Genomic DNA, 26,749 nt, shown 5'->3' on the forward strand with positions numbered 1-26,749 from the left:
TGGACATCTTTGGTTGGACCTAATTTCGGGATGGTGCTTTAGCATTATGTATATTGACATTTTGTGTGACACGACTATAAGCGAAATTTGAGGTGTTTGTCAAAGGTATTATAAGCATCAGCAAGTTGTTAGTGAACATGATTTCACACCTTCCATTATTTGTTGGCAAAATGCGGCTTATCTGCATCCAATGCTGACGTGCTATAATTGTAAAATTCCATGATAACAATTAGCTTCTATTAGTTATTGATATTTGTTGGGTAACATGGTTAAATACTCGGTTGTTTATATGTTGATGGCCTAATAATTTCGGTACTTTTTCGTATAGGCAACTTTCATTCGCACACGTACTTCAAATTGGTAGCGTTATCTCTTAGCGTTATCCTTCCAATAGTTAAAAGTCCAATTTTTTGTTATTTGTTTTTGTTGATTCCATTGATATACTATTAGTGAACTTCCAGTGCCGAACTGTATCTCATATCAGTTGTACAATTGATACACCATCGCAACGTTTTCCGATACAATCTTTATTTGGGGATTATTGGAGATAGTCGAATAGTTGGATGAGATTCTTCGGAGTCGGACGGATAGCTTACCAGAAACTCAACCTGTCGGACGGATTCGGATTCTAAGAACTCAATATCTGCTCATCACTGAGGTAGTGTTGGGATGACTCGAGTCATGACTTGACTCGAGTCAGACTCGAGTCACCTTTTTCGTATGACTTGACTTGACTCGAGTCACTTTACTAAAATGACTTGACTGGACTGGACTCGGCGTATCAAAAATGTGGATTGACTCGTGACTCGGGGCAAAAGTTACGAGTGAATTTCATGTCATCAAGCAATGCAATGACGTAAGCATGCCTCATACTTCGAAAATGCAACTTGACTTGAATTGTGACTTGACTCGTGACTTTACTTGACTTGTCTCGAGTCACCTCCAGAATTCCAGTGACTTGACTCGAGTCACCTTCGAAAGTCGATTGACTTGACTTGACTCGAGTCAAAATGTGCAATGACTCGAAATGACTCGTGACTCGAAGGTAGTGACTTGATCCCAACACTGCACTGAGGCCTAACTATATTTCAAAAATACTTTTTTGAAGCCATATTCACAATTCGGCACTCGGGGCTCTGACCACGTGACCAAATAACTATTCATACAATCACAATCAATGATTTCATAGTGATCAACGGTCAGCGAGTTTGATATGATTTACTATCTTCGGACTCAATTCTATTTGCATATGAAGAGGGCAAAAATTTCAGTCGAGATTGATAAGGGGGCTATGAGTCAAAAAAGATTCATTGGTGTACCACTGGTCTAATGCCTTGATGAAGTGATCCTTTCTCCAGATTGTTGTTAAAATCAATTCGCAATTTCGCGCCATAAACTGCCGACTCCACATTTGATTTTTATGGGGACGATACTCTAAATTCATCTATGATTGCATATAGAAAGTAATGATTGATTGATTCATTCCGAATAAACTATGATAAAAGTAGTTAGTATGATCGCTCGTGACCTGGCAGGGGTTCTTATGGGCGGGGTCGCGAGCGGCTGGGAAAGCGGGGGTGGCGAGCGGCTCTTATTTCTTATGGCGGGGGTGGCGAGCGGCTATTGCGTCTTATGGCGGGGGTGGCAAGCGGCTCTTATTTCTTATGGGCGCGGTCGCATGCGGCTGGAAAACCGGGGGTGGCGAGCGGCTCTTATGTCTTATGGCGGGGGTGGTAAGCGGCTGTTGCGTCTTACGGCGGGGGTGGCAAGCGGCTCTTATGTCTTATGGGTGCGGCGGTGATGCGCCTGGAAACTGGGGTGGTGAATCGCCTTTTTAGACCTCCCTCTCGGCGGTGATTCGCCATGTGTTCTTATGGGTGCGGTCGTGATTCGCACTTTCAGGTATAGGTCGTGGTGGTGATTCGCCGTGAAAACTCGTGGTGGTGATTCGTCTTTTTTGGTATAGGCGGTGGCAGTGATTCGCCTGTCATGTATTCTTACGGGATCTGTGGTGACTCGCCATGTGTTCTTATGGGTGCGGTCATGAATCGCCCTTTCGGGTATAGGCATCTCTCGTGTGGTGTCTTATGGGTGCGCTCGCACGTCGTACTTTCAAGTATAGGCATCTCTCGCATGTCGTATTGGAAACTCGTGTTGGCACATCGTACTTTTAGGTATAGACATCTCTCGCACGTCGTACTTTCGCGTATAGGCTGTGGTGGTGATTCGCCATGTGTTCTTATGGGTGCGTCGGCATATCGTACTTTCGGGTATAGGCATCTCTCACACGGTGTTGAATATGTATCAAGTAAATAGTCACGTGATTGGCACTTCGTTAATGTGTATATCACAAATTATTATATATGACCAATTTGAAGTAATCCCAACGTTTACGGGGAGTGCGGCAATGATATATCGTTATTCTTATGGATGCGGCGATGATTCGTACTTTCGGAAACTGCAGTGCATTGTGCGATTTTTGAAAAACAGATGTTTGCGCTTGCGTTTTGACATGTGTGACCCACTAAATACGTCCGGTTTGGAAACGCGGCCTGTTGTGCAAGAGGATTTCGATCGCGCGCGACCTATATTGCACATACAATCGTTGTATTTATTACTGGGAAATCAAACGCTTAACAAAAACACGCAACTAATCATTTGCCAACTCTAACATTACCAAAAAATTCCAGTATTGTTGATTGAAAATCCTTGAGTCCTTATTATTAAGAATGTTATAGTGCGGTGTCGGAATCCATTCGCGGGATGTACTAAAGATAAATTCAGATAATCCAGAATGAAAAATTTGGACCTTGGCATAGTGTGAATTGAAATATGTTTGACAAACATGACTACCAACTTTGATCCAGTCGCATTTCAAGATTATACTTTGAAACAATCCTTGAAACTTACAACTCTATTCGCGATCCAGTTTTCCGTTTGTCAAATAGAGTTTCAGTAAATACCATCGCGGTATTTTAATGTGTTACATCACACAATAGAATCAATCAATGAAATATCGCCCATTGTTGTAAACATTTCCAACTTGACAACCGCTTGCACATAACGCGATCGAGTTGCAATGCGATGAGTTGAATCGAAATATTTCAACCTACTTTGTCATATCGCGATTTGAAGTAGACTTGTCAGACATACTCGCAAAATTTCCCTCCGTTGTATCTCAGATTAATTTATTCACACGACCACCATCGCTGTCTTCGCATTTACACAAGCGCCTACTGTTCCCGCTCGCAATTTCAGCACGACATTTCAACTTGTCACAATAGCTGATTATTCACATATTGATTTGGAGCTAAAGAAATCTTGAACAAGTTATCGGGTTATGTTTTGTTGTAATTGAGTGTACGGAAATAGTATCACGTGTCGACATCTTACCATCTTACCATATTCAAAGAGTCAACCACAAAAACATTATCAAGTAACTCCGTTTGTAACTTACCCGACCAACTCAAACAGTATCAGTATGAAAAACAGCCAAGCATACACGAGTCCATAGCAACACTAAAACCTAAAATCCATAACAAGTTCGGTTGTAATCATATGCCGCCAACTCGTCTTTTTTGTTCAACTGTAAAAGTCGTTACTATTCTGCGAAATTCTACTCGATATATTTTGTAAGACAAAAGTAATTACTACTCGGTGCAGGTGACTTGAGATTATAACATAATATGTTTGAGTATACGAGATTTGAAAGTCCGACCAACGTAGTTGAGAATTCATTTCTTACAATCGAACGGTGGTGTTATATTCAAAGTTATCATGCTGTGAACATAAGGATTGACACATTGATTTGACAAATGAGATTTTGTCATAGTTGATCAATACTTCATTTTTAAATTATTTGCGTTAATTAGACCCGGCGCTGTGGTAAATGTTATGACAACAATAAACTTTTCAGTGCAATTGTTATTAACATATTAAATTGTAAAACTATGCGTGTCTGAAATGTTCTTGATAGGAAAATTACTCCACCTTGGTAAAAATCACTCTGCGTATCGCGGATGTCAGGAAATATTTTACAAATGTAATTGTTTCCAGTAACCAAGACTAAAGACGAAACAACAATATCGATAATATTACATTCAACATCCAGTACAATTATTAAAATCTATCGTTTGCTATAACCGGTGCTAAAGATGTAATAATTCCATTATTCATGTATTGAACACCCGATACAAAATGCTTTATTATCACAATTCGTAACGAGTAATTGTAACGACTAAGTGTAGAGTCAGTATATCACAATGACACGTCGTTACTATTGAACCCAGCAATTGATACGATTTATTGTCGGGATTTGTGACAGCGCATTGAAACATACACAGCTTACAGAGTGTGAAGATATCACTTTGGGTATCGAGTACCGTTTGAAGCGTGCGATCAATACATAATTCCGTTCGCACTCTCTAAGACATTGTGAAGTCTACAGATTTACACTTCAAGACTTTCATCAACACAGAAGCAATTTGGAATATTTTTACTGGACGCATCCTGTTCTACTAGACTTGAGTATACGCAAAACTCATAGCATTAACAAAAATCGTAATAGGCGCTACACCGAAATCTACAAAATGTGTTTGTATTGTTGCTCAAAGTAGTGATCATGAATTATCATTTGAATCTTCTAAAGTAATTGAAATCGTAAAACCAAACTTGTGAAAGTCATTACCATAACAAAAGAATATTGTAGGTTGCTTGCTAAATGTATGCCAGAAATTTTGTAGAACGCTCACGACCAAAGAAATCGGAAATTTCCCCCCATTGTCATTCGTCAAAGTAAATGTCGTCACAATACTCAGTCAGTAAAAGACGTTACTTGTATGTGATTGAATCGCCGGTAATTAACTCGCTAAATCAAACCCTAAGGAAATTTCACTCACTCATCGGATATTAAACAGCGTCGCTTGATCGGTGTAGATCGTTTTTTCTAAATGCAAATCAGACCTAGCCAACAGAAAACAATTTTCACTCACCCGGTAATGACACCAAGTGGTGGGCTTTCTTTCAATATTTTGTTTGTGTCAAATACTTTGCAATAAACACGCTGGAGTGGTTGAGCTTTACATCATCAAGCTGTCATCTGTAAATCGAGATTACATCCGACTTGTAACTCTATCGTTTAACTAACCGAGTTGTATGCACAGTTTGATATTTTGGTCATTTAGTGATTGCTGAACATACCAAACGATACACATTCACTTCCGAAATACTGCATTCATCTCAATTCCCTTTGTCGTGATAATCAAAGTACTTTTGTTTCGATTTCATAACAACCGACTTCGACACGACGAATTTTTGAAAGTTATGCTAAGAAGATTGGTTGCATATCTCGAAAAATAATATACCACTCATATTAATACTGTTACTCGTTATTTTCCCGTTGTCGATTTTCAAACGAGTAAAATTTATTACTTGAGTTGCTCTGCTCACTATATTTAAATGTAAACTCGCCCGTCTTTCAACAACAAACAATGTTAAAAAAGTATGCAATCAAACACAACAAGTTTTACTTTTGTAGGACACTAATTATTATTCCACGTATCTCATTTCATACTAAGTGTATATGAAAGATATTCATGGTACACGAAAATATTCGCTCGATATTCCCATGCTACGAACCTGCACAATGATTGGTGGTGCTTTCAAACTGTTTCGATGTCACAAGAACTTTATTGTCTGAATGGTTGTTCGTGTATCTTAATAATCAAATAGTTCGACACAGAACTAGTACTAACAGAAACATCAGAGTTGTTTACACAAAAGTTTGTATGTGTACAGTATGCGAATACCATGTGTAAGTCCAGCACAATTGTAGTAACCATCCGAGTTTAGTTAACACAATTTACGACACCGAGGTCGCGTCATTTTTCGTAAAACAAGAAACCAACCAAACCTTCAGGATATGTCCATGTCATAGCAATAAATCAGCTACTCCAACAACAGAGTACATATGTTTTCTAGTTACGACCCTTACATCTTACACACAAATCTTACACACAAATAAATCTACTTTGCTAACGAAAAGTGCTGAGTCATCACATGATTGTCCTCACAACAATACAACTAAAACATACTATCATACAAAATGGTCGTTATAGTTTGCACACCAACGATACATCGTACAAGTAACAAGTCTCGAGAATCCAGTTATTGAAAAAACGTGAAAGTATTTCCCCTGCACCAAGTCGTTATGTTGACGAAAGCGTGTATTGTAATATCATGATCGATTCGCATTCGCTGGTCACAAACTGTCACTACTCTAAATAATTATTTTTCAATCAAACACAAAAGCATACTTATCACCATTCGTTTTCGTCAAGCACGAGTTCAAGAAACTTACTTACTACGACATGAATTGTTATTTTTATGTTGTGTAAATAGGTAATAATTAATTTGAGTAACACTATATCAACATCATCGAGTTGTGCGAATAGATTTACATGTGGTCTTGTGGTTTTAATCGAAGCACACATCGTGGTCTAATGTAGAGTCATCTCTATTGTACAGCAACTCGGTAATCGAAATGCATGCATTAACATTTAAACAACGATCTTGGTTCGGCACGCGAAAAATATCTTTACTGTCCCGACACTCTGATACTCTGCACAAGATGTGTAAATCCTTATGACACTCATAATAGCAATTTCATTCTTTCCCTTCGTAATTGTATACGCACGAAAATTATATTGTACAAGTCGGCAACTACGTTTAACAAGACCAATCACACTACCAGCGTTGAACACACGATACCTACCCAAGTAAAAATATCATTTTCGTTTGGACAACTGACGTTTACCTGTGTAAAATTACCATTTTCACTTGGAGGTATGCCGTTACCTGAGTAAAAACACCCTTTTCCTTTGGAGATCTATCGTTTACCCAGAGTAACAATACATTTTCACTTTGGGTTCTATCCTTTCGTAGGGAAACAAAACCCTTGTCGTTTGCAAATCTATTTGTTTCCTACAACAACAAACCATTTTCACTTGGAAAGATACTTTTACCTAGAGTAACTAATCATTTTCTTTTTGGAAATATATTTTCTCCTGGGTAAGAAACCCTTTTCGTTTGGAAAACTGTCATTTACCTGAGTACCAATACCGTTTTCACTTGGAAATCTATCTTTTCCCTGGGTAACAATATCATTTTCGTTTTGAAAACTGACAACCACACCGGACAATTTGATATTTTTGTATATTGTTACAACGGGCAGTGACAAAATATACACCAACAACGACTCCGATACATTTGTCTAATCAAATATTCACTTGCTCTGATGCATCCCATCAAAATCATTGGTTACTCACATACAATAACAATGTGCTGTTGTACATCGACATGTATGTTTTCAGAATTGGCGAATAAAGGGGTTTCCGATATGTCCGTGATGTCCGGGTTCGTGCTTTGGATTTTCCAGAGTCAAAATGTCTGAATAAAACACCTCCTCGACTTTGGTAACTGATTGATACACGGATTATGGTGTTCGGAAAACGGATGAATTTATGTTCCCCATCGCGCTAACAACTCCGGGTTACTTGTGAGTTTCCTCAGGTCTGTTTACTAAATTGTGTCTTTACTGGTCAATACATATCGCTCCAGTCAGCTGAAACCGGATCACTAATATGAGAAAGTGTGTGGGCCGGATCCGGATATTCACTCATGAACCAACGACCAATATTCAAGTAAACATGTTACAGACCGTGTTTTGTCTCCATGAAAAATACCAATGCATACACCATCACATCAAGTACGTCACGATTGTTCATACACACCAAGTATTCGCGTAAACGAGGTGTACATACAATGTGTCGGTGTACAAACATCATGGAAAACAAATTCATGTTCTCAAGTCTCATCATGCGACGACTCTGTACATTAAATGTGGGCATAGATGACTTGGAGACAGGCAAGCAGCCATATATTGCCGTAACATGGTCTTAGTATGAACGGAATTATGTATTGATCGCACGCTTCAAACGGTACTCGATACCCAAAGTGATATCTTCACACTGTGTAAGCTGTGTATGTTTCAATGCGCTGTCACAAATCCCGACAATAAATCGTATCAATTGCTGGGTTCAATAGTAACGACGTGTCATTGTGATATACTGACTCTACACTTAGTCGTTACAATTACTCGTTACGAATTGTGATAATAAAGCATTTTGTATCGGGTGTTCAATACATGAATAATGGAATTATTACATCTTTAGCACCGGTTATAGCAAACGATAGATTTTAATAATTGTACTGGATGTTGAATGTAATATTATCGATATTGTTGTTTCGTCTTTAGTCTTGGTTACTGGAAACAATTACATTTGTAAAATATTTCCTGACATCCGCGATACGCAGAGTGATTTTTACCAAGGTGGAGTAATTTTCCTATCAAGAACATTTCAGACACGCATAGTTTTACAATTTAATATGTTAATAACAATTGCACTGAAAAGTTTATTGTTGTCATAACATTTACCACAGCGCCGGGTCTAATTAACGCAAATAATTTAAAAATGAAGTATTGATCAACTATGACAAAATCTCATTTGTCAAATCAATGTGTCAATCCTTATGTTCACAGCATGATAACTTTGAATATAACACCTCCGTTCGATTGTAAGAAATGAATTCTCAACTACGTTGGTCGGACTTTCAAATCTCGTATACTCAAACATATTATGTTATAATCTCAAGTCACCTGCACCGAGTAGTAATTACTTTTGTCTTACAAAATATATCGAGTAGAATTTCGCAGAATAGTAACGACTTTTACAGTTGAACAAAAAAGACGAGTTGGCGGCATATGATTACAACCGAACTTGTTATGGATTTTAGGTTTTAGTGTTGCTATGGACCAGTGATGAGCGGAGTCTGCTTTTCGAGACTCCGAGTCCCTCCGACAACTTTGGTCTCTGAGGCAAAATCCCTCCGACTCCGGGGATCTCAATCCCAGACTCCGAGATAACCCGAAGAATCTTGTCCAGTCCCCGAAATATATTCAGACCATTGCCGAAGAATCCCAATCGATGTTTTCGATAGCCTGTCTGATATTCATACCAGTTTTTTTAGTATCCGTGAATTGCCGAACAGTCGCAACATTACTTCTGAGAGTCAAGTTCTCTCCAACAAAATGGACAGTCAAGCTAATAGAACTGCGACCCTTTAGATCGGTCCACATATCTGTGGTGATGCCAGCCAGCCCATAACACTTGATAGCAACTCTTAGTTCCTCTGACAGCTTCTGCTTCAAAGACGAAGCCTCCTCATCGAACTTACGTTTCACCGTAAATCTGGATGGCAAAACGTCTTCTGCACAACACCACGGCAAACCGGCACTTCTTCGGTATTCTCCACCCGGCGATCAGTGTTCCCCATGATCACCTTCTCCTTTGATTACTCGCTTACTTGCATTTCAACTGCGATCAATTCTTCTTACAAGCTTCGATATGTCTTCGAAGATGCGACGTACCACTTGTCAACTTGTGATGCTTCAGCTGAACATTGCAATTTTGACATCTCGCAAACCCAGTATACTGGCCGTTATTATCATGCAGCATCAGAGTGAAATCCTTCCACACGTCACTCTTTTTCTGCGTCTTAGTGAGTAACCCACTTGACGTCGACGGTGCTTCAGCCATTATATTAAGACGACGAAGGAAGACCAGTCAGTTCGAACTAACTACCACTAACACCACTGAAATCGACGATCACATCACAGGTTTCAGTAAATTAAGTTCCGCATCGCCATGAAACAGTTGATGGAACTGCACTGCACTAAACATACATGATGCATCACTGACGCACAGATCGACGCTCCTTGAAGTTGACTAAATGACTAGTGACTTCCAATTTTGAAGCTGATACATGATATCTGGAATTTGGAGTCTGAGACAGACCAGCAGCAGAAACTTGATTGCGGTGCTGATTTTTCATATCACATCAAAGTCATTTCTCAATCAAACCAAACATTACATGACGAAAATTCAGAAGAGTTCTGGATGACTGACTACGTCAATCAATATTGAAGGAAGCGTAGTTGAGTTGATGCGAGCAGAGCAAAGCAGACGGTTGTAGTTATTTAGTGTGGCTGTTCAGAAATTCGGAATATTCTGTTTTTACAGGGTAAGATCAGCTTACCTAAGTGATTTATGTATTGTTAAAATCTTTAAAGCGGGCTTAGATGCTGGTATGCCTCTGTGAGCGGATCTTACTAGCAAAAATTCGTCGCAATGTCATTAAATCATGTAACACATTGCATAAGTTATTATTGTTTCCATCCAGATACTTGCTTGTTGTATGTATATTTCTCACAGATATAAAGGTAATATTGATGTAACACTTATTATCGATATCTCTCACTGCAAATTGCAAGTACGATGAAAGTTGCGAACAGTTATCACAAAAGTGGTATCGGATATTATCTTGTTTCAACTGATACCAACGTTGGGAATACATTTTCACAAAATGGACCTATTACTATATTGAATGTCATCAGGATAATGGGATATATTACGTTATGATCATCAACTTGCTGGAAGAATCAGGGTAGCCAAAGGCTGTACCATAGGGAAGCCCCGCTGTATGTTGCTGATTGTAAATGTTTCGCACAATTACTGCACTGTAAAAATTATTGTTGTAAAGTACCCTGTAATCAGCTTGTAATGGCGGACTGCAAGCTTGTGGAGGTTGTAAACGCCAAATGCAGGCACATAACAAGCTGTCGTGCTTGTAAATTGACATGCTTCAGAAATGATGTCCAATAATGTACAACGAAGTTTGAACGTATACTCCAGACATATCTCATACATGATGTCAGACTGGCAACGCAGGTCGAACACCCCCGGATATGACCAAGACATGACCCAGACATGACGTTTGAGTTGAAACGAAGTCCAAACTCACCCGGCATGATGTTCGATCTGCAACCCTGTCCGAACATACTCCAAACATTTATTAAACATGATGTCCTGTTTCAACACAGTCCGAACACACCCCAGAATTTTGCCATACATGATGTTCGTGTCTCAAACGAAGACCGCAGCACTCACGCCACACATATCCCAGACATGATTTTCCGGTGACAACGCAGTTCGAACACACATTCGATATGCCCAGACACGAAGTCGGAGTTGAAATGCAGTCTGAACCTACTCCATACATGCCTCTGACATGATGTCCGAGTGTCAACGCAGTCCGAACACACCCCAGACATGTCCCATATACATAGTGTTCGTGCGATAACGCAGACTGAATTCACCCCACACATAACCCAGATATGATTTCCGAGTGACACACCCAGGCATGCCCAGACATGATGTCCGACTATCAACGCAGTCCGAACACACACCCAACATGCCCCCGACATATCCCAGACATGATGTCCGATAGAACACGCAGTTCGAACTTACTCCAGATATGCCTCTGACATGATGTCCGAGTGTCAACGCAGTTCAAACTCACCCCAGACATGCCCAGACATGTCCCAGACATGATGTCTGAGTGTCAAAGCAGTCCTAAAACACCCCTGATATTATGTTCGATTGGCAACGAAGTCGGAACCAACTCCAGACATGCCTCAGACATGATGTCAGAGCGTCAACGCAGTCCGAACGCACCCCCGACATGACCCAGACATGATCTTTGAGTGTCGACAGAGAATAATGAACACGTCCCAGACATGCCTCAGACATGATTTCCGAGTGACAACACAGTTATAGCACACCACAGACATGCCCCAAACACGATGTCCTAGTGTCAGCGCATTGCAAACTCACCCCAGACATGCCCCATACATGATGTCTGAGTGTCGAGGCAATCCGTAAACACCCCTGACATGATGTCCGATTGACTACGAAGTCCGAGCCTATACTCCAGATATGCTGCAGACATGCTGTCGGAGTGTCTAAGCAGTCCAAACACACCCCAGACATGACCCAGATCTGATCCACGGGGGCCAACGCAGCCCCAACATACATCAGCCATACCGCAGACATGAAGATGATTAAGTGGACACGTAGGCCACACTCTAGTCTTGATGTTCGAGTGGAAATAACACAGCCCAAACGCACCCCAGATATACCGCAGACATGGTTTCCGATTGACAACATAATCCGAACACACCCTAGATACGCCCCAGATTTGATGTCCCACTGGAAACGTAGTCCATAATACTCCATACATACCGCAGGCATACTCAAGACAACAGAAGTATTATGGTCATTATTTTCCATCATTATTACTTTATTCACAGATCGTTAATGCATATTGTACAAAATAAAGACACGGCCGCGGTTGAACCTTGAACAGTTCGGTAAAAGTCCGCCAAAATGTTGCCTGCCGATTCCTTTCGTTTCGGCTTCACTGGACAGCAGAAGCTTTGCCGTCAGCTGTAGCGTTTGTTGCAGCTTAAGTCGAGATCATAGTCAGGCCGAATCTTATTGAGGGCTGCTATGTGTCGCGTCATTTGTAGATAGGGAGTGTTAGAGACGTAGTATCTATGTGCAGATTATGAGGTTGTGCATCATTCACCTTTAGTGAGTACCCTTTGACGTCATATCCGGCTTAATTCGTTTTGTAGTGAGATGGCGCGTTTTGTAGTAGATGGCGCGAATATGTAGTGAGAGTAGAGCAGAGCCCGGAAAGTTGGCAAGTTTTTCAGTCAGGATTATCTTATTCAGGGATTCCACCGATGCGATGGCTATATTATATAGCCTATATATTCTTGTGCAGTCGTGCTCAATTGATAACTGCAGCCAATATATTGGTACGTAGAAAAATTATATGTGATTTGGTGACTTTGCAGAATATAGAATTAGTCCTGTTTGCTATAGCGGACGTATTCCATGAAGTAGACGATGTCAGCATTGGTTACCGTTACTAAAATGTTGTCTGGGATGGCTGATTCCAACGACGGCCAGTTAAAATTGAATTTAAAGAGAAATTCAGGTAAATTTCGGCCTCACAGGTCTAGTTAATTAATTACTTGGCATATTTGTGTTACAGATGCTCCAAAAGTGACAGATTTGCCTTGTATATGGTCTGTGTAATTCCAATTGATGTGTCAGCATTGTGAATCTATTAATGACACAAGATTGGTAAGATACTCTGCCATCGGATATACTTGATGGTGTAGAATTCAGCACAATTTTATCTTGCAGGTGATATGTCAAAGTGCTGGAGATGTAGGCCTACCCTGTGGTCTGCAAAAGTCAGAACAACGCAACAATGTTTCATCAATCATGACTGATCTCGTAGCCTCTATACTGCGGAAGAAAATAAACAGATGTAGTCGAGTAAGTATTTTGTAAGATATATGTTTGGTGAACGTTTAACAAGATTTTAGCTGTCAATCGGTACTGACTGCTTTCGAAATTGCAAGATGCCTATTCACGACTAATGGAAAATGACTGATAATGATGCTATGGCCATGTTTTACTCCAGTTCAGCTCTGTTACTTCCACAGCCCAACTCACTGTGTACCAATTTTAGTGCAATCAGGTTGATTATATACGTGAACTTTTTGTTCAGACTTTCTCCGCCAACGCATGCGAGAAAAGAGGCATGTTCAGCTCTAATTCGGAAATATCCAATTCTGAAATTAGTTACTGCTGATGAAGATAATTTTCTTCCGCCATATGTAAGTTTTGAGGCTTGCAGTGTGGAAATATCACACTCTGTCAAATTCGATACATTTTAGCACTCATGGATAACGAGACTCAACGACAAAATATATAACGAGCATCGGAAAATGAAAGACACAGACGACCCGGTTCTCCTAGCAAACAGAAAAAAGTTCGGACGGACTGGCCCGCGGATACGGCTTCCTGCTGAAGAATCGCCTACGGCAAGCCCACGATGCAAGAAACCCAGAAGTTCTGATGTTGCGGACGAAGTATGAAACTGCTATTTCAAGGGAACCTCAAGGTTGAGAACCACTGATTCATATCAATTAAAAATTTCAGGAAATAGAATCGTTGACCAATGATAAAAGTTCAGCTGAACACAAGGCATTCATATTGTCGGAATCGAGTTCGTTAAACCCAGCGAAGGGAGAGCTATTGAAATCCATGAAAGCCACCTTCAAAGGTCGCCGGTCTGACATAGAAGCCTGCATGCCAACTGCTGAAATTCTTATGGAATATCCGCTTCTGAGAGAATCATATTGGGTAAGAAAAATATCATTTGTTCGATTTCTGTTTACTGGTAATTGTTGATGTTTCAGCTATTGGAGGAGATAAAGATCATAAACAATGGTCTGAATATACTGGACAATATCCAAGAAAAAGCAATATTCTCTCAGCACGCGACAGAAATAAACTGGAGTCGCGTGCCAACCAGCATTACAGCTGTGATGGGTACGATGCTTCAAGAATAAAAATTATTGGATGTCTCAAACTAAGAATTTTTTTCAGATTCTGTGAAAATGAATTGGATGGTCGGTATACCTGCAATGTTCAAAGAGTCATACGACAAATTTTTGGTTATAGATCAGGTTCGTACCAAATACATACCATCATTGCATTACTATGAATATAACCTTGCTGCGGTCATTATAAGCCAAGAGTTCGATATATTAGTTAGACAATAAGCTCAGCCCACTTCCGCATTGGCAATGTAATTAACCATTGCTTTGAAGAGGCCAAACACGATCGCTACCAAATACAGAGGCGTATACATGGATGCCTAACGCATTTCCTCGCAGATCGTGTAATACGTGTGAGGATAGCAATACCTCAATATTGTAGTTCAGTGGTTCTCAACCTTTTTGACCTTGCGGCACCCTTTGAAAATTATAAATAGTTTGCGGCACACTAGCACAGTGGTTCGCAACATTTTTTGACGCCTCTGTAAACTGCCAGAATACTGCATTGTCACACAGGCGGCGCCATGTCTGCTGAATTCAGCCTTTCGAGCACACGATGGCATGACAGCAATTTCGTTTTGTCATATGTACAAACTTAAAATCGAGTCTTATGTAGTACTGATCATTTCCTACATCCTAGAATTATTTTGCACATAATTTCAAAATTTAGAAGAAATCTCTCACGGCACACCGGTTGAGAACCACTGCTGTAGTTCTATTGGCAGCCACCTGCAGCTCAATTATAGTTCCAACAAACTGGGACGGGGAAATTTGTTAGCTGATATAATTTGATCAACTATACTTTTCAATTCTCATATTCGGCACCTGTAACATAACGTTACGTTGCACTTCGCGCCTACATTTTAACGGCAGTACTGATACGCTACCTAACAATCGCAATGTGGATGGCTATGTTCGTCAAATTTTTTAACGGGACCGTCACTTCCAAGTGGGTTCATTTCTCGCTGGTAATTAGGAAGACGATGAGGATATGCCGAGTAAAGTGAATTCGAGCGGGGTATTGATTGCGGGCGGGACCAATGTTCCCTCCAATTTTTACGAGTCAGCACACACTCAATGCGCGGTTACTTGGACAACAGTACGTAACCACGAAAAAAAAGGTTATCACTTCGAATTTTTTGTGCGCAGCTTAGAGGGAACATTGGGCATGACAGCAATTTTGATCCGTCAGATAGAGCCGATTTAGATTAATGATCATTTGCTGTATAAAGGCTGGAAGTATTTCGCGCATAATATCCTAATGTAGAAGAAATCTCTTGAAGCACCCTTGCGAGACATAAATTGCACACAAGTGTGTCGCGGCATACCGATTGAGAACCAGTGTGTTAGTAAGTGCTGTACTCGTCATTGTTGGACCAATTACACCTGTTTGATAAAAAATTACTCTCGTAGTCGTACTACTCTCATTGCCTTTCAATATACAGATGTACCTTTCTTTTCAGGATGATTCGGAATCACCAAACCCAATCATACATTTGGACACTGGGAAAAAGATATGGACGGTACACTTTGATGGGATTAAGATTAATGACGTTGTAGATTTTATGCATATGCATATGCTTTGGCTATCATTCTATCCCTGCATTGGGTATTTAATATCCAATTCAAGCGCAGTGTGAATAACACATTGCATTTCTTATCCATCTGCATTGGCAAAATCAAGGGACTGCGTGTACCATCTGCAGTCACTTCAATCTGTGATAACATGTGATATAGAAAGTGATTCGACTGATTTTACAACTAATGGACATTGATGTAAAGAATGATCAGTTATTAAGAAAATTTAGCTTTTTTGTAGTGCTAAATCACATTTTGAACTGCTCTGAACTTAATTTTTACTCTGCTACTTCTGTAAAGTACAAATAGAAGTGGAATAAGTTAGTATCTGGCCAAATTAACTGTTTCAGAGTACTTGCGTACTTTCCATTCATTTACTATACCACGAGAAGTATCAGCACGTGGCAATTGCTGCCCCTGAGCAATAAATTATGACATTAGGTTTTACCCAAGTTCCCATGCTGAATAATGTGATCTTGCCTTTACTTTGACCTCTTCAATCTTATTAACACAGGTCTCTGATGGCCAAGTCGTGACACTTTTGTTATTGTTCCATACTGTGTTATTATACTGTGCTGACTGCTGGTGTTACTACTGTTCCTGCTGCATGTGTTGCTTCTGCTTCATATTCATTTGCTGTATACAAAATGCCTGTTCTTTCTATTGATTTGTGAACAATTATGACCACCGTGCATCATGTCAGTTGTACTGTCGAGTACTGCCAGTATCAGGTGCAAGATTATAGGTATGAGAAAGAGAGAGAGCTACAAGCTTATGGTTGTAGTGAGCTTACAGGGTTATGGCTGTAGTGTGCTTACAGGGTTATGGCTGTAGTGAGCTTACAGGGTTGTGGCTGTATAGTGAGCTTACAGGATTATGGCTGTAGTGAGCTTACAGGCTTATGGCTGTTAGCTTGTAATGAGTTTGCAAGCTTATGGTTGTAAGCCTGTATTGGAAATCACCAGGCTTTTTGTCGTAAATTTACAACAATAATTTTTACAGTGTGGAGTAGCATGAAAATTAGTCACGAAACAAATACGCAAGGAGGAATATGATGTGACTATAGAAGACTGCAATGACAGCAACGTGGAAGATTCTGGAGATCTTATCTCATAATATGGTGACATTCAGCAGTGGATTCAAAGACTGCATCTCATTGCAGGGAGAAAATGATGCGCTGCGAACGATATTGGGTGTCTTCAAGTTTGTGAACTACAGACACTGCTCAGCGGAAATGCCTTGCTAGATCACTAGGTTACTCTCCAGTCCCCAATTGCAGTGCAGATGGCTGATTTTTATGCACTTGTCAATCATTTTTGCATGTTACCGGTCATATTACAACTTTACAAGGTGTCAACTGTCTGTGTTTTGGTTTGTAATCAATAGTGTCTTCTGGTCAAAGCTATCGAAAGATATCGGGGGCAAAACTAACAATACTCCGTAAAACTCCGGAAAAATATCTGTTGTAAACTCCGACTCCACTCCGGGTATCACAAAATTGGCAAAACTCCGCTCCGACTCCACTCCGACTCCGCTCCGGTGCTCATCACTGCTATGGACTCGTGTATGCTTGGCTGTTTTTCATACTGATACTGTTTGAGTTGGTCGGGTAAGTTACAAACGGAGTTACTTGATAATGTTTTTGTGGTTGACTCTTTGAATATGGTAAGATGGTAAGATGTCGACACGTGATACTATTTCCGTACACTCAATTACAACAAAACATAACCCGATAACTTGTTCAAGATTTCTTTAGCTCCAAATCAATATGTGAATAATCAGCTATTGTGACAAGTTGAAATGTCGTGCTGAAATTGCGAGCGGGAACAGTAGGCGCTTGTGTAAATGCGAAGACAGCGATGGTGGTCGTGTGAATAAATTAATCTGAGATACAACGGAGGGAAATTTTGCGAGTATGTCTGACAAGTCTACTTCAAATCGCGATATGACAAAGTAGGTTGAAATATTTCGATTCAACTCATCGCATTGCAACTCGATCGCGTTATGTGCAAGCGGTTGTCAAGTTGGAAATGTTTACAACAATGGGCGATATTTCATTGATTGATTCTATTGTGTGTCGTAACACATTAAAATACCGCGATGGTATTTACTGAAACTCTATTTGACAAACGGAAAACTGGATCGCGAATAGAGTTGTAAGTTTCAAGGATTGTTTCAAAGTATAATCTTGAAATGCGACTGGATCAAAGTTGGTAGTCATGTTTGTCAAACATATTTCAATTCACACTATGCCAAGGTCCAAATTTTTCATTCTGGATTATCTGAATTTATCTTTAGTACATCCCGCGAATGGATTCCGACACCGCACTATAACATTCTTAATAATAAGGACTCAAGGATTTTCAATCAACAATACTGGAATTTTTTGGTAATGTTAGAGTTGGCAAATGATTAGTTGCGTGTTTTTGTTAAGCGTTTGATTTCCCAGTAATAAATACAACGATTGTATGTGCAATATAGGTCGCGCGCGATCGAAATCCTCTTGCACAACAGGCCGCGTTTCCAAACCGGACGTATTTAGTGGGTCACACATGTCAAAACGCAAGCGCAAACATCTGTTTTTCAAAAATCGCACAATGCACTGCAGTTTCCGAAAGTACGAATCATCGCCGCATCCATAAGAATAACGATATATCATTGCCGCACTCCCCGTAAACGTTGGGATTACTTCAAATTGGTCATATATAATAATTTGTGATATACACATTAACGAAGTGCCAATCACGTGACTATTTACTTGATACATATTCAACACCGTGTGAGAGATGCCTATACCCGAAAGTACGATATGCCGACGCACCCATAAGAACACATGGCGAATCACCACCACAGCCTATACGCGAAAGTACGACGTGCGAGAGATGTCTATACCTAAAAGTACGATGTGCCAACACGAGTTTCCAATACGACATGCGAGAGATGCCTATACTTGAAAGTACGACGTGCGAGCGCACCCATAAGACACCACACGAGAGATGCCTATACCCGAAAGGGCGATTCATGACCGCACCCATAAGAACACATGGCGAGTCACCACAGATCCCGTAAGAATACATGACAGGCGAATCACTGCCACCGCCTATACCAAAAAAGACGAATCACCACCACGAGTTTTCACGGCGAATCACCACCACGACCTATACCTGAAATCACGACCGCACCCATAAGAACACATGGCGAATCACCGCCGAGAGGGAGGTCTAAAAAGGCGATTCACCACCCCAGTTTCCAGGCGCATCACCGCCGCACCCATAAGACATAAGAGCCGCTTGCCACCCCCGCCGTAAGACGCAACAGCCGCTTGCCACCCCCGCCATAAGACATAAGAGCCGCTCGCCACCCCCGGTTTTCCAGCCGCATGCGACCGCGCCCATAAGAAATAAGAGCCGCTTGCCACCCCCGCCATAAGACGCAATAGCCGCTCGCCACCCCCGCCATAAGAAATAAGAGCCGCTCGCCACCCCCGCTTTCCCAGCCGCTCGCGACCCCGCCCATAAGAACCCCTGCCAGGTCACGAGCGATCATACTAACTACTCTCGTATTCACGGAAAATTTTACTTTTTGCAAGTTCTAAAACGCCCGAGATAAATTATTGTGATCCCAGCAAACTGATGCTTCGAGACATTTGTTCATCAGTAACTCCCGTGACGTCACACTGTACTAGTGACGTCCCTTTGCACCGCATGCCTAAGCACCTCCGATTATTTCCGAGAGCACAGGCTTTCATAATATATGTGATGGTATAATGGTCTCTTATATTCAGCATGGTATACTTTATGATAGGCATAAGATATAACAAATAACATTTCGATGACATTTAAATTCTAAACTAATATTAAAATGTTTATTCGGACTCTATTCAGGATATCTTAGCTGCCTTTCATTGGCTCTCAATGGACAACACCAGAAACTACAAGAATCTACAGGAAACGCTATCTTCCGCCGTCATTCCTAATTATATTCTGCTTGGAGTAGCAATCATTGCGGACGAGGAAAAGTGGCGAGTTGTAACTTCAATTTCAAAAACACGTGAGCTTGGCGCTATCTGTGCGATCAAGCACGATTATAGGCCTACGCATTTGTCATTTATGATGATACCATATAGGTGAAGACACGTTGAGACATCTACAAAAAATACTGCTGAAGTTCCTAGAATCGAAGAATAAAAGCACACCGATAAGCGATGTCAAGGATCTCCGAGTTCTCCGCCAATGCGGTCCTCTTCTGGCACGTGGTGTTATGACGAGAGTCACCGCGATCAAATTGAACGCAGATTGTGACGCATCTGATGTTATATCAGTTGCACAATCGATTCCATCCATTGTTAGAGCGAAAGTATATGGCAGCATGAAGATTTATTCGTCGTCACTTGCATTACTAGAAGCAAACGTTGCTATGAATGTAAGTTATAGTTCATTGAGAAATGTTTTACATACATTAAATAACACTGTAAAAATAGAACAATATTCACAACATGTGCTAGTGCTATAGCAGTGGTTGGCATCGTTTTTAAGACACGAAACCAATTCAAAAGAAATTGAATTCATATAAGTTTAAATTAACACACGAGCTTGATTTACCGAAAGAAATTTCTACTGAATGAATACTGATTAGCCATATAGCTTACCGGACCACGACCTGACACATCGATCACGCCTTCCGACACATGCCACTTTTTTGTCACCTGTCCTTTTATAATATTTTCTTTTACTTATGGTGCAGTGTGCACTGTGCATGCCTCCTTTTTTACATTGTCCAGAGCAGATGGATGTCTGATTTCGAAGACTACTCCAAGTCGTTTCGACACCTTCCCATCGTTTATTGTATCGCAGTCTTGCTCTTGTGGTGTATTGAAATGACAAAATCTTGAGCAAGTGATTGATTTTAATTGAATTGAAATATTATAAATTTGTCACGAAGTTTACTTTACACTGCGACGATCGCGCTATCTTTGAAGCCACACCTTGACTTTGCACAAGCTCAGTCGCATGCCATGCTCTATTCCCTATAGATTGCGATGTTTCGTTTTTACTACAGCCCTCTTATGTGGTCAACGACGGAATAAGTCAACAACATTTGACTGGGTTGGGTACCTTGAGTGCATCAGCATTAAAAAGTAGAGACGAGTCAGGGCTTAAATGTGATCATAAACAGAGCTTATAGGGCAGGACACATGAGCCTGTTGCCAATTTGCAGACTCCACAGATACGTTCTTCCATCAGCCCGGCAAATGTATTCAATGATTTCAGTGTAATGACGTAATTGGTTTGGCTGACGGGGCATAGAACAGTAAATCAAACCGACTAATTAGACAAACAGTCATCTGCAGTAGGCCTACTGTACGGGAGTAAAAACTTGTTTATTTCTATACTGCATCATGACAATCTGAGCTCTGAATCGAATGCTATTATCGCAATGATTGCGAAATTCCTAATATTAGTAATATATCAGGGCACCAGAATTCCCCCAAAATCGCAAAGGAATTTAAAAATTGAGTTCACTACGTATACTGCCAAGTGCCAACGCAATTTAACAATACGGTGTTAAGCATAAATTAATCAGCCGCAACGATCGTTGGACTACAATCCGACAATGGTAACGCAGTGTGAGACTGCGCGTTTGACTTCAGACGATTTCTCTATCCGACGGCACAGTTAGATGTGATGTGACCGCAGGAAAGTTAAGGTTGGCTCACATGGGGTCGCGACCTACAAAGTGCGAACCAGAGTTGGATCAATTGTAATTTGTAATTGAGCTGAATGTAATTAAATACATTTTCAATGTAATTGTAATGTAATTGTAATTGAAGCATTTTTATTTTGTGTAATTGTAATTGTAATTGTAATTTGACAAAAATTTTGCTTAATTACAATTTCAATTACATTAAATTGCTATTGAGAGTTGAGACCTGACAAGCACAACATAAAATAATTGACTTATAATGCATTCTCTTTAAATGTCGACAAGGAATTTGGTGGATCCATTCGCGGAAGCCCTTGACTGCGCCCTCGCGGGCGAAGTTTTTTACCGCTATGCTGGCCTCGGCTGCCATTGTATACAATTTTCAGATTACTAACCAACGGATAGATTCGCAACCCGTGACTCACGATTGAATACGCCGAGAAGCGAACTGCTGAGCCGGCTAAAAGCAGCAGAATTGATAGTCCTATAGCTGGCGATCCAAGCGTCGAAATTTGATATGTATGGTCCTAATCGAAAGCTAGTGTCGCACTGATTCCGCATAAAAGTATATTTCCAGGCAATGGTACCATCCCAAAATAGTCGAGAAAGTCTGGGAATCGGCATTGTTCTGAACAATCGCTGGGCGTAATTGGTCATTGTTGTGGTCATGCTGCTGCGGCGCTCTCACTTTTCAGAACAGTCGGCCTTAAACGGCTATTTTGGAGCAGTTACATTGCTCTGCTGAGATTTTAATTTGTATTTTCGGAATTAGTGCATCAATAGCTTACGATAAAGACCAGATGCATGAAATTTGGACGCTTGGATCGCCAGCTCTAGGACTACAGAGTTTGCTGCTTTTAGCTGGCTCTGCAGTACGTTTGTCGGTGCATTCATCCGTGACTCACATCTTGCGCATTTATCCGTGGGTTGGCAATCTACAATACGATTTCAGATCACGATGCTGCATCGTTACTTCGTCTGGCTAGCTAACCAGACCACTGGATATTATATAACGTCTTATCTGACAAAGCACGGTATTGTTTTTACTCCTCATCCTAATTCCTACGTCCCACGATAAAAATAATATTATTTCTTTAATTATATACTATATACGCAAATCCAACACGTGCATATATTATAATACTTTTTTCAACGACATACTGCACCCTATCCTTAATCCTAACCCATAGGAAATTAGGTCAATAACATTTTACATTTCCAATTACGTGAGCTATAATTACCGAGCATACAAAACACGCTTATATTACGTCACAATGATATCTTACATAGCATACTATGCACGCACATAAAAGCATGTATTACTACACAATCTGAACTAGACTTGAATTGTTGTTAAATACGACGCTACGGTTGTCAAGGAGCACGGTTGAATTTATGATTATTCAATAACATGGTCAACAGCAGCAATTGTAATTGTAATTGTAATGTAATTGAAGCATGCAAGGAGTAATTGTAATTGTAATTGTAATTTGATATTTTTACCATGGAGTAATTGTAATTGTAATATAATTGAAACATGCATGAAAGTAATTGTAATTGTAATTGTAATTGAACTGAAATAATGTAATTGATCCTACTCTGGTGCGAACCACAGTACAATAGGTTGATTGTGTGTTTATGTAAAAAAAGAATCAATAAAATTCCTTTATCATACCATCTCATCTCTTCATGCCATCTCAATAGATGAATTCCGATCAATAGATGAATTTCGATCCGATACTTGTAAGCGAGTTGACATTCAAGATCTGCAAATGATAAATGTGTAACTGTCAACTGCCTTTTGTCACAAAACTTTCAATTCATCGAATCTAATTGTCGACATCAATGGTATTTATTAATTCAGATATCCAACCTGAAAATTGCGGGAGATATGCGTGACGATGCAGTAAGACTTTCGCGTCTTCTTGCTACGCGCTCTCACTCGGAAGATGCAGGCTCAATGAAAGTTCAAATAGGATCCGTCGAGCTGTCGGATTATAATATGAAGTACGACGTTGCGGTAAGCTACATCGATTTTGTGTCAAATTAAAGCAGGTAAGCTAAGAGCACTATTGAGTTAGATAATTCGATACAAAGATGACAATACCACAAGCTGCTGAATAAATGTAACTTCGTTGTTTCGATTTCTCGGACTAACTAAGCTCTCGAGTTACAGAGACAGACTTGGATTACTAAATAATTAGGGGTTCAAAATGTTTACCAACCAGGGAACACTCACGCTAATCTGCCTACCTTAGAGAAGTGGCCCACGAGAAGGTTTGGAGTGGCCCGTGAGGTAATTTTCGTAATTAGTCTTATTATAAAAAAATCACCCGATATATTTATTGTTCCTACGCATAAGTGTAGCGTAGCGTAGGTCTTCGTATATTACCGTAAAGTAGAATATTTCGGGGCAGATTTATTTGACTTCCAGTTTCCCTTGGAATTTCACGCGATTTACTGTTACTCAATTTCTTTTTTTAATACTGGTACCCACTGCAGAGTTGAGTCTAACAAAGACCGCAATTATTAAGAACGTATCGTCAAACATGCGACTTCTCGAGTGTACCCGTAGAAAGATCGTCGGCGATGAAACGCATTTTCGCCGAAACATTCAATATTCACATGTCCAATCGTCTAATAATCATGTCCTTGTCAAATCAGCCCAGGGTTATACTGAGGCAAACCCGAATATACGCAAGCAGCAATGTTATAGACCGAATTCATTTATTATCATTGCGAGATTTTCGCGCTTCTCGCGGTAAGGACATTATTGCCCGCTGAGTTTTCATGACGTAATCATTTTTATCGATGTTGATACGTAGTAAGAGAAGTCTTGTTTTCACCGTTACCTAATTTGGTTCGCTCCTATCAGACGACTAGTAAAATGTTGGCAACATTCAAGTGGTCCGCGCATTGATTCATAAATCTCAAATGGCCCTTTGGCAGAAAAAGTTGGCCCCCCTGCCTTAGCGGAACCCCAAATTTTCGATGAGTCATAACAATAAAATCTACACAATCCGCATCAAACTAAACATCTGCTACATTACTATATATGGATATATAAACTCTGTATGTACAGAGTGTCAACAGAGTAAAACCTTCAAAATATAATTTTCACACAAAACGAAACCTTTACAATGAATATCTATTGGAAATTATTGTGACGTCTGCTGTTACCTTTCAGATGTAAGTTCAGAAATGTGAGGCTTCCCTTTGGAAAGTGTCATGGTATTGTTTCACCGAAGTGCAACAGTATGGTACAAATTGCTTAACAACTAAAAATCTTATAAATATTGGAGACAGAATTGGCATTTCATAAGGACTTGGTTTAGATTTCGAACCCCGGAGCCTTGCCTGCGTACGTCTCTGCACACGACGTACCCCTATAACAGTCAAAATTTTAAAAGAAGTAACAAAAATATATGTAGCTGTAGTTTTAATTCTACTCCAATTTAAAAATTTGAACTGCGCAAATGTAATTTTAATACTAATTAAATTTAGGAACCTGAAAATTTTCTAATAGTTCAACTGTGTCCACAGATTCATATGCTTTTCGGGGAATTGCATATCTATGATCGTGATTAGGATTGCATTTAAAACAAATGGTTGTCTAAAGAACTTATTGGGCAATGAACGTATAAAACAACCAATCATTGAACCATGTTATCCAATAAATTTGACAGTTATGGAATGTCGGCATTGGATATAGGGTTGCATTTACCACAAATTATTGTTTAACACACTTTGTTTAACATGCTTTTAACAGTGTTTTAAACAAAGGCCCTTTGAAATTTTTTTACGTTGTAAAAACATGCAATAATTATGTAAATACTTTCCAAAGAACATGTCGTATGAGCCTACGGACAATTACCACCCGATTAAGCCGAATTATATCGATATGGAATGTTTGGAACCCTCAAAATAGTCGGTTCAACAGTTATAGTGCAAATATTTCGTCAAAGAAGCTATATTTACCCAATATATTTAATGGCCATCGTCAATCCACGATGACGTCACAATTGAATATTCGTGACGTCATTTCTTGAAAGAACCTGGTTTAAACAAGGGCCTTGTTTTAAACATGTTTGTTTTATATTGATTTTTGCAACCCTAATCGTGATTTTACTATTTTATTCACCCCTGCGACCGGTGAAGTGTCCGAAGGTTATTGTGATATTACATTTGACGCAGAGTATATGCTGTTACTTATTGTCGATTAAAGTACAAAATTGTTGCATTAATTGTCGCCACTCGTAATATTTACCCCTCCCATTCATACCGAAAGATGCAATTTGTTGGTGGAATGAAATGAATTATGTCTCGCCTTATGTTTGTCTATTAGAGGTACGGATCATTCATCTTCGGGATCCGTATCCGATCCGGCTCAATAAAGCGCAATCCAGATCCAATTCGGACCCTGTTTCCGTCTTTACTGGTAAATCCGGACCAAAAAGTATCTTGCCCAAGGATTGTTTTTGATATTCATGTTGTTCATCGACTACTATGGTCATTTACACCAAGTCAATTTTTTTCATTTTTATTCCGTATAGCTGTCGACTTGTAGCACAGCCCACTTCTAGGCTTTCATAAGACACCGTTTACACGGATGATACGGCGAGGAGGAGCTTAGATACACTGCAAACGCTTAGGGAGGAATTCTGGAGTCGACCTCGATTGGGCTCGAACACGCAACACATTGGTTTTGCAGCTGTGGATTATACCATTTCGCTATCTCGCCACCTTGCTCAAGGGTGAGCACTGTTCAAGCCCATATTGCCCCTGTCATCGACAGAGGTGGTCAGTAACGAAGTATTACTTATGTATAGTATACTTACGGCACTTTTTCAAGTGTTTACAATTTATACCACCTCTACTTCTAATAAAGTTTTGTTGTCCAAACTACTTACTTTTTCACGTTGAATTTGGTCATGAAGGATTTGCCTAATTGAACTAATTTCTCAAGTGCCTATATATGATTTTAGACTCTACCATTTCTACTTCTACTCCTACCGTAAATGCTCAGTTTGACGGCAGAACTAGGCATAGAATGCTCACTTATTCATATATTTGGAACTATCTATTTGT

At 40.0% G+C, this 26,749-nt stretch overlaps 2 protein-coding genes across 6 annotated transcripts in view; both read left to right on the forward strand.

Annotated features, from left to right (window-relative positions):
* Positions 1 to 26,749, forward strand: part of LOC145433649 (uncharacterized) — a 96,710-nt gene that overhangs the window by 5,761 nt on the left and 64,200 nt on the right. For all 4 annotated transcript variants that reach the window (XM_080310832.1, XM_080310816.1, XM_080310806.1 and 1 more), the window contains exons 4-6: positions 19,843 to 20,008; positions 20,085 to 20,380; positions 23,526 to 23,681. In XM_080310832.1, coding sequence (XP_080166958.1) covers positions 19,843 to 20,008; positions 20,085 to 20,380; positions 23,526 to 23,681 — 618 coding nt within the window. The remainder of the gene's footprint in view (positions 1 to 19,842; positions 20,009 to 20,084; positions 20,381 to 23,525; positions 23,682 to 26,749) is intronic.
* Positions 12,733 to 16,655, forward strand: LOC145433783 (uncharacterized). Of its 2 annotated transcripts, XM_080311030.1 has the most exons (9): positions 12,733 to 12,963; positions 13,021 to 13,112; positions 13,176 to 13,310; positions 13,546 to 13,654; positions 13,715 to 13,909; positions 13,980 to 14,183; positions 14,240 to 14,372; positions 14,430 to 14,509; positions 15,844 to 16,655. In XM_080311030.1, exons 5-9 carry the CDS (start codon positions 13,766 to 13,768, stop codon positions 16,018 to 16,020), a joined length of 738 nt encoding a protein of 245 aa, XP_080167156.1. In that variant the 5' UTR covers positions 12,733 to 12,963; positions 13,021 to 13,112; positions 13,176 to 13,310; positions 13,546 to 13,654; positions 13,715 to 13,765; the 3' UTR covers positions 16,021 to 16,655. The 2 variants fall into 2 exon arrangements, with proteins under 2 accessions (XP_080167156.1, XP_080167166.1); XM_080311040.1 differs by having other exon boundaries at positions 13,021 to 13,310.

The sequence above is a fragment of the Botryllus schlosseri genome, chromosome 1, assembly GCF_051294905.1.
Source record: "Botryllus schlosseri isolate E-star chromosome 1, Bs_hap1, whole genome shotgun sequence".
NCBI classification, from domain to species: Eukaryota; Metazoa; Chordata; class Ascidiacea; order Stolidobranchia; family Styelidae; genus Botryllus; species Botryllus schlosseri.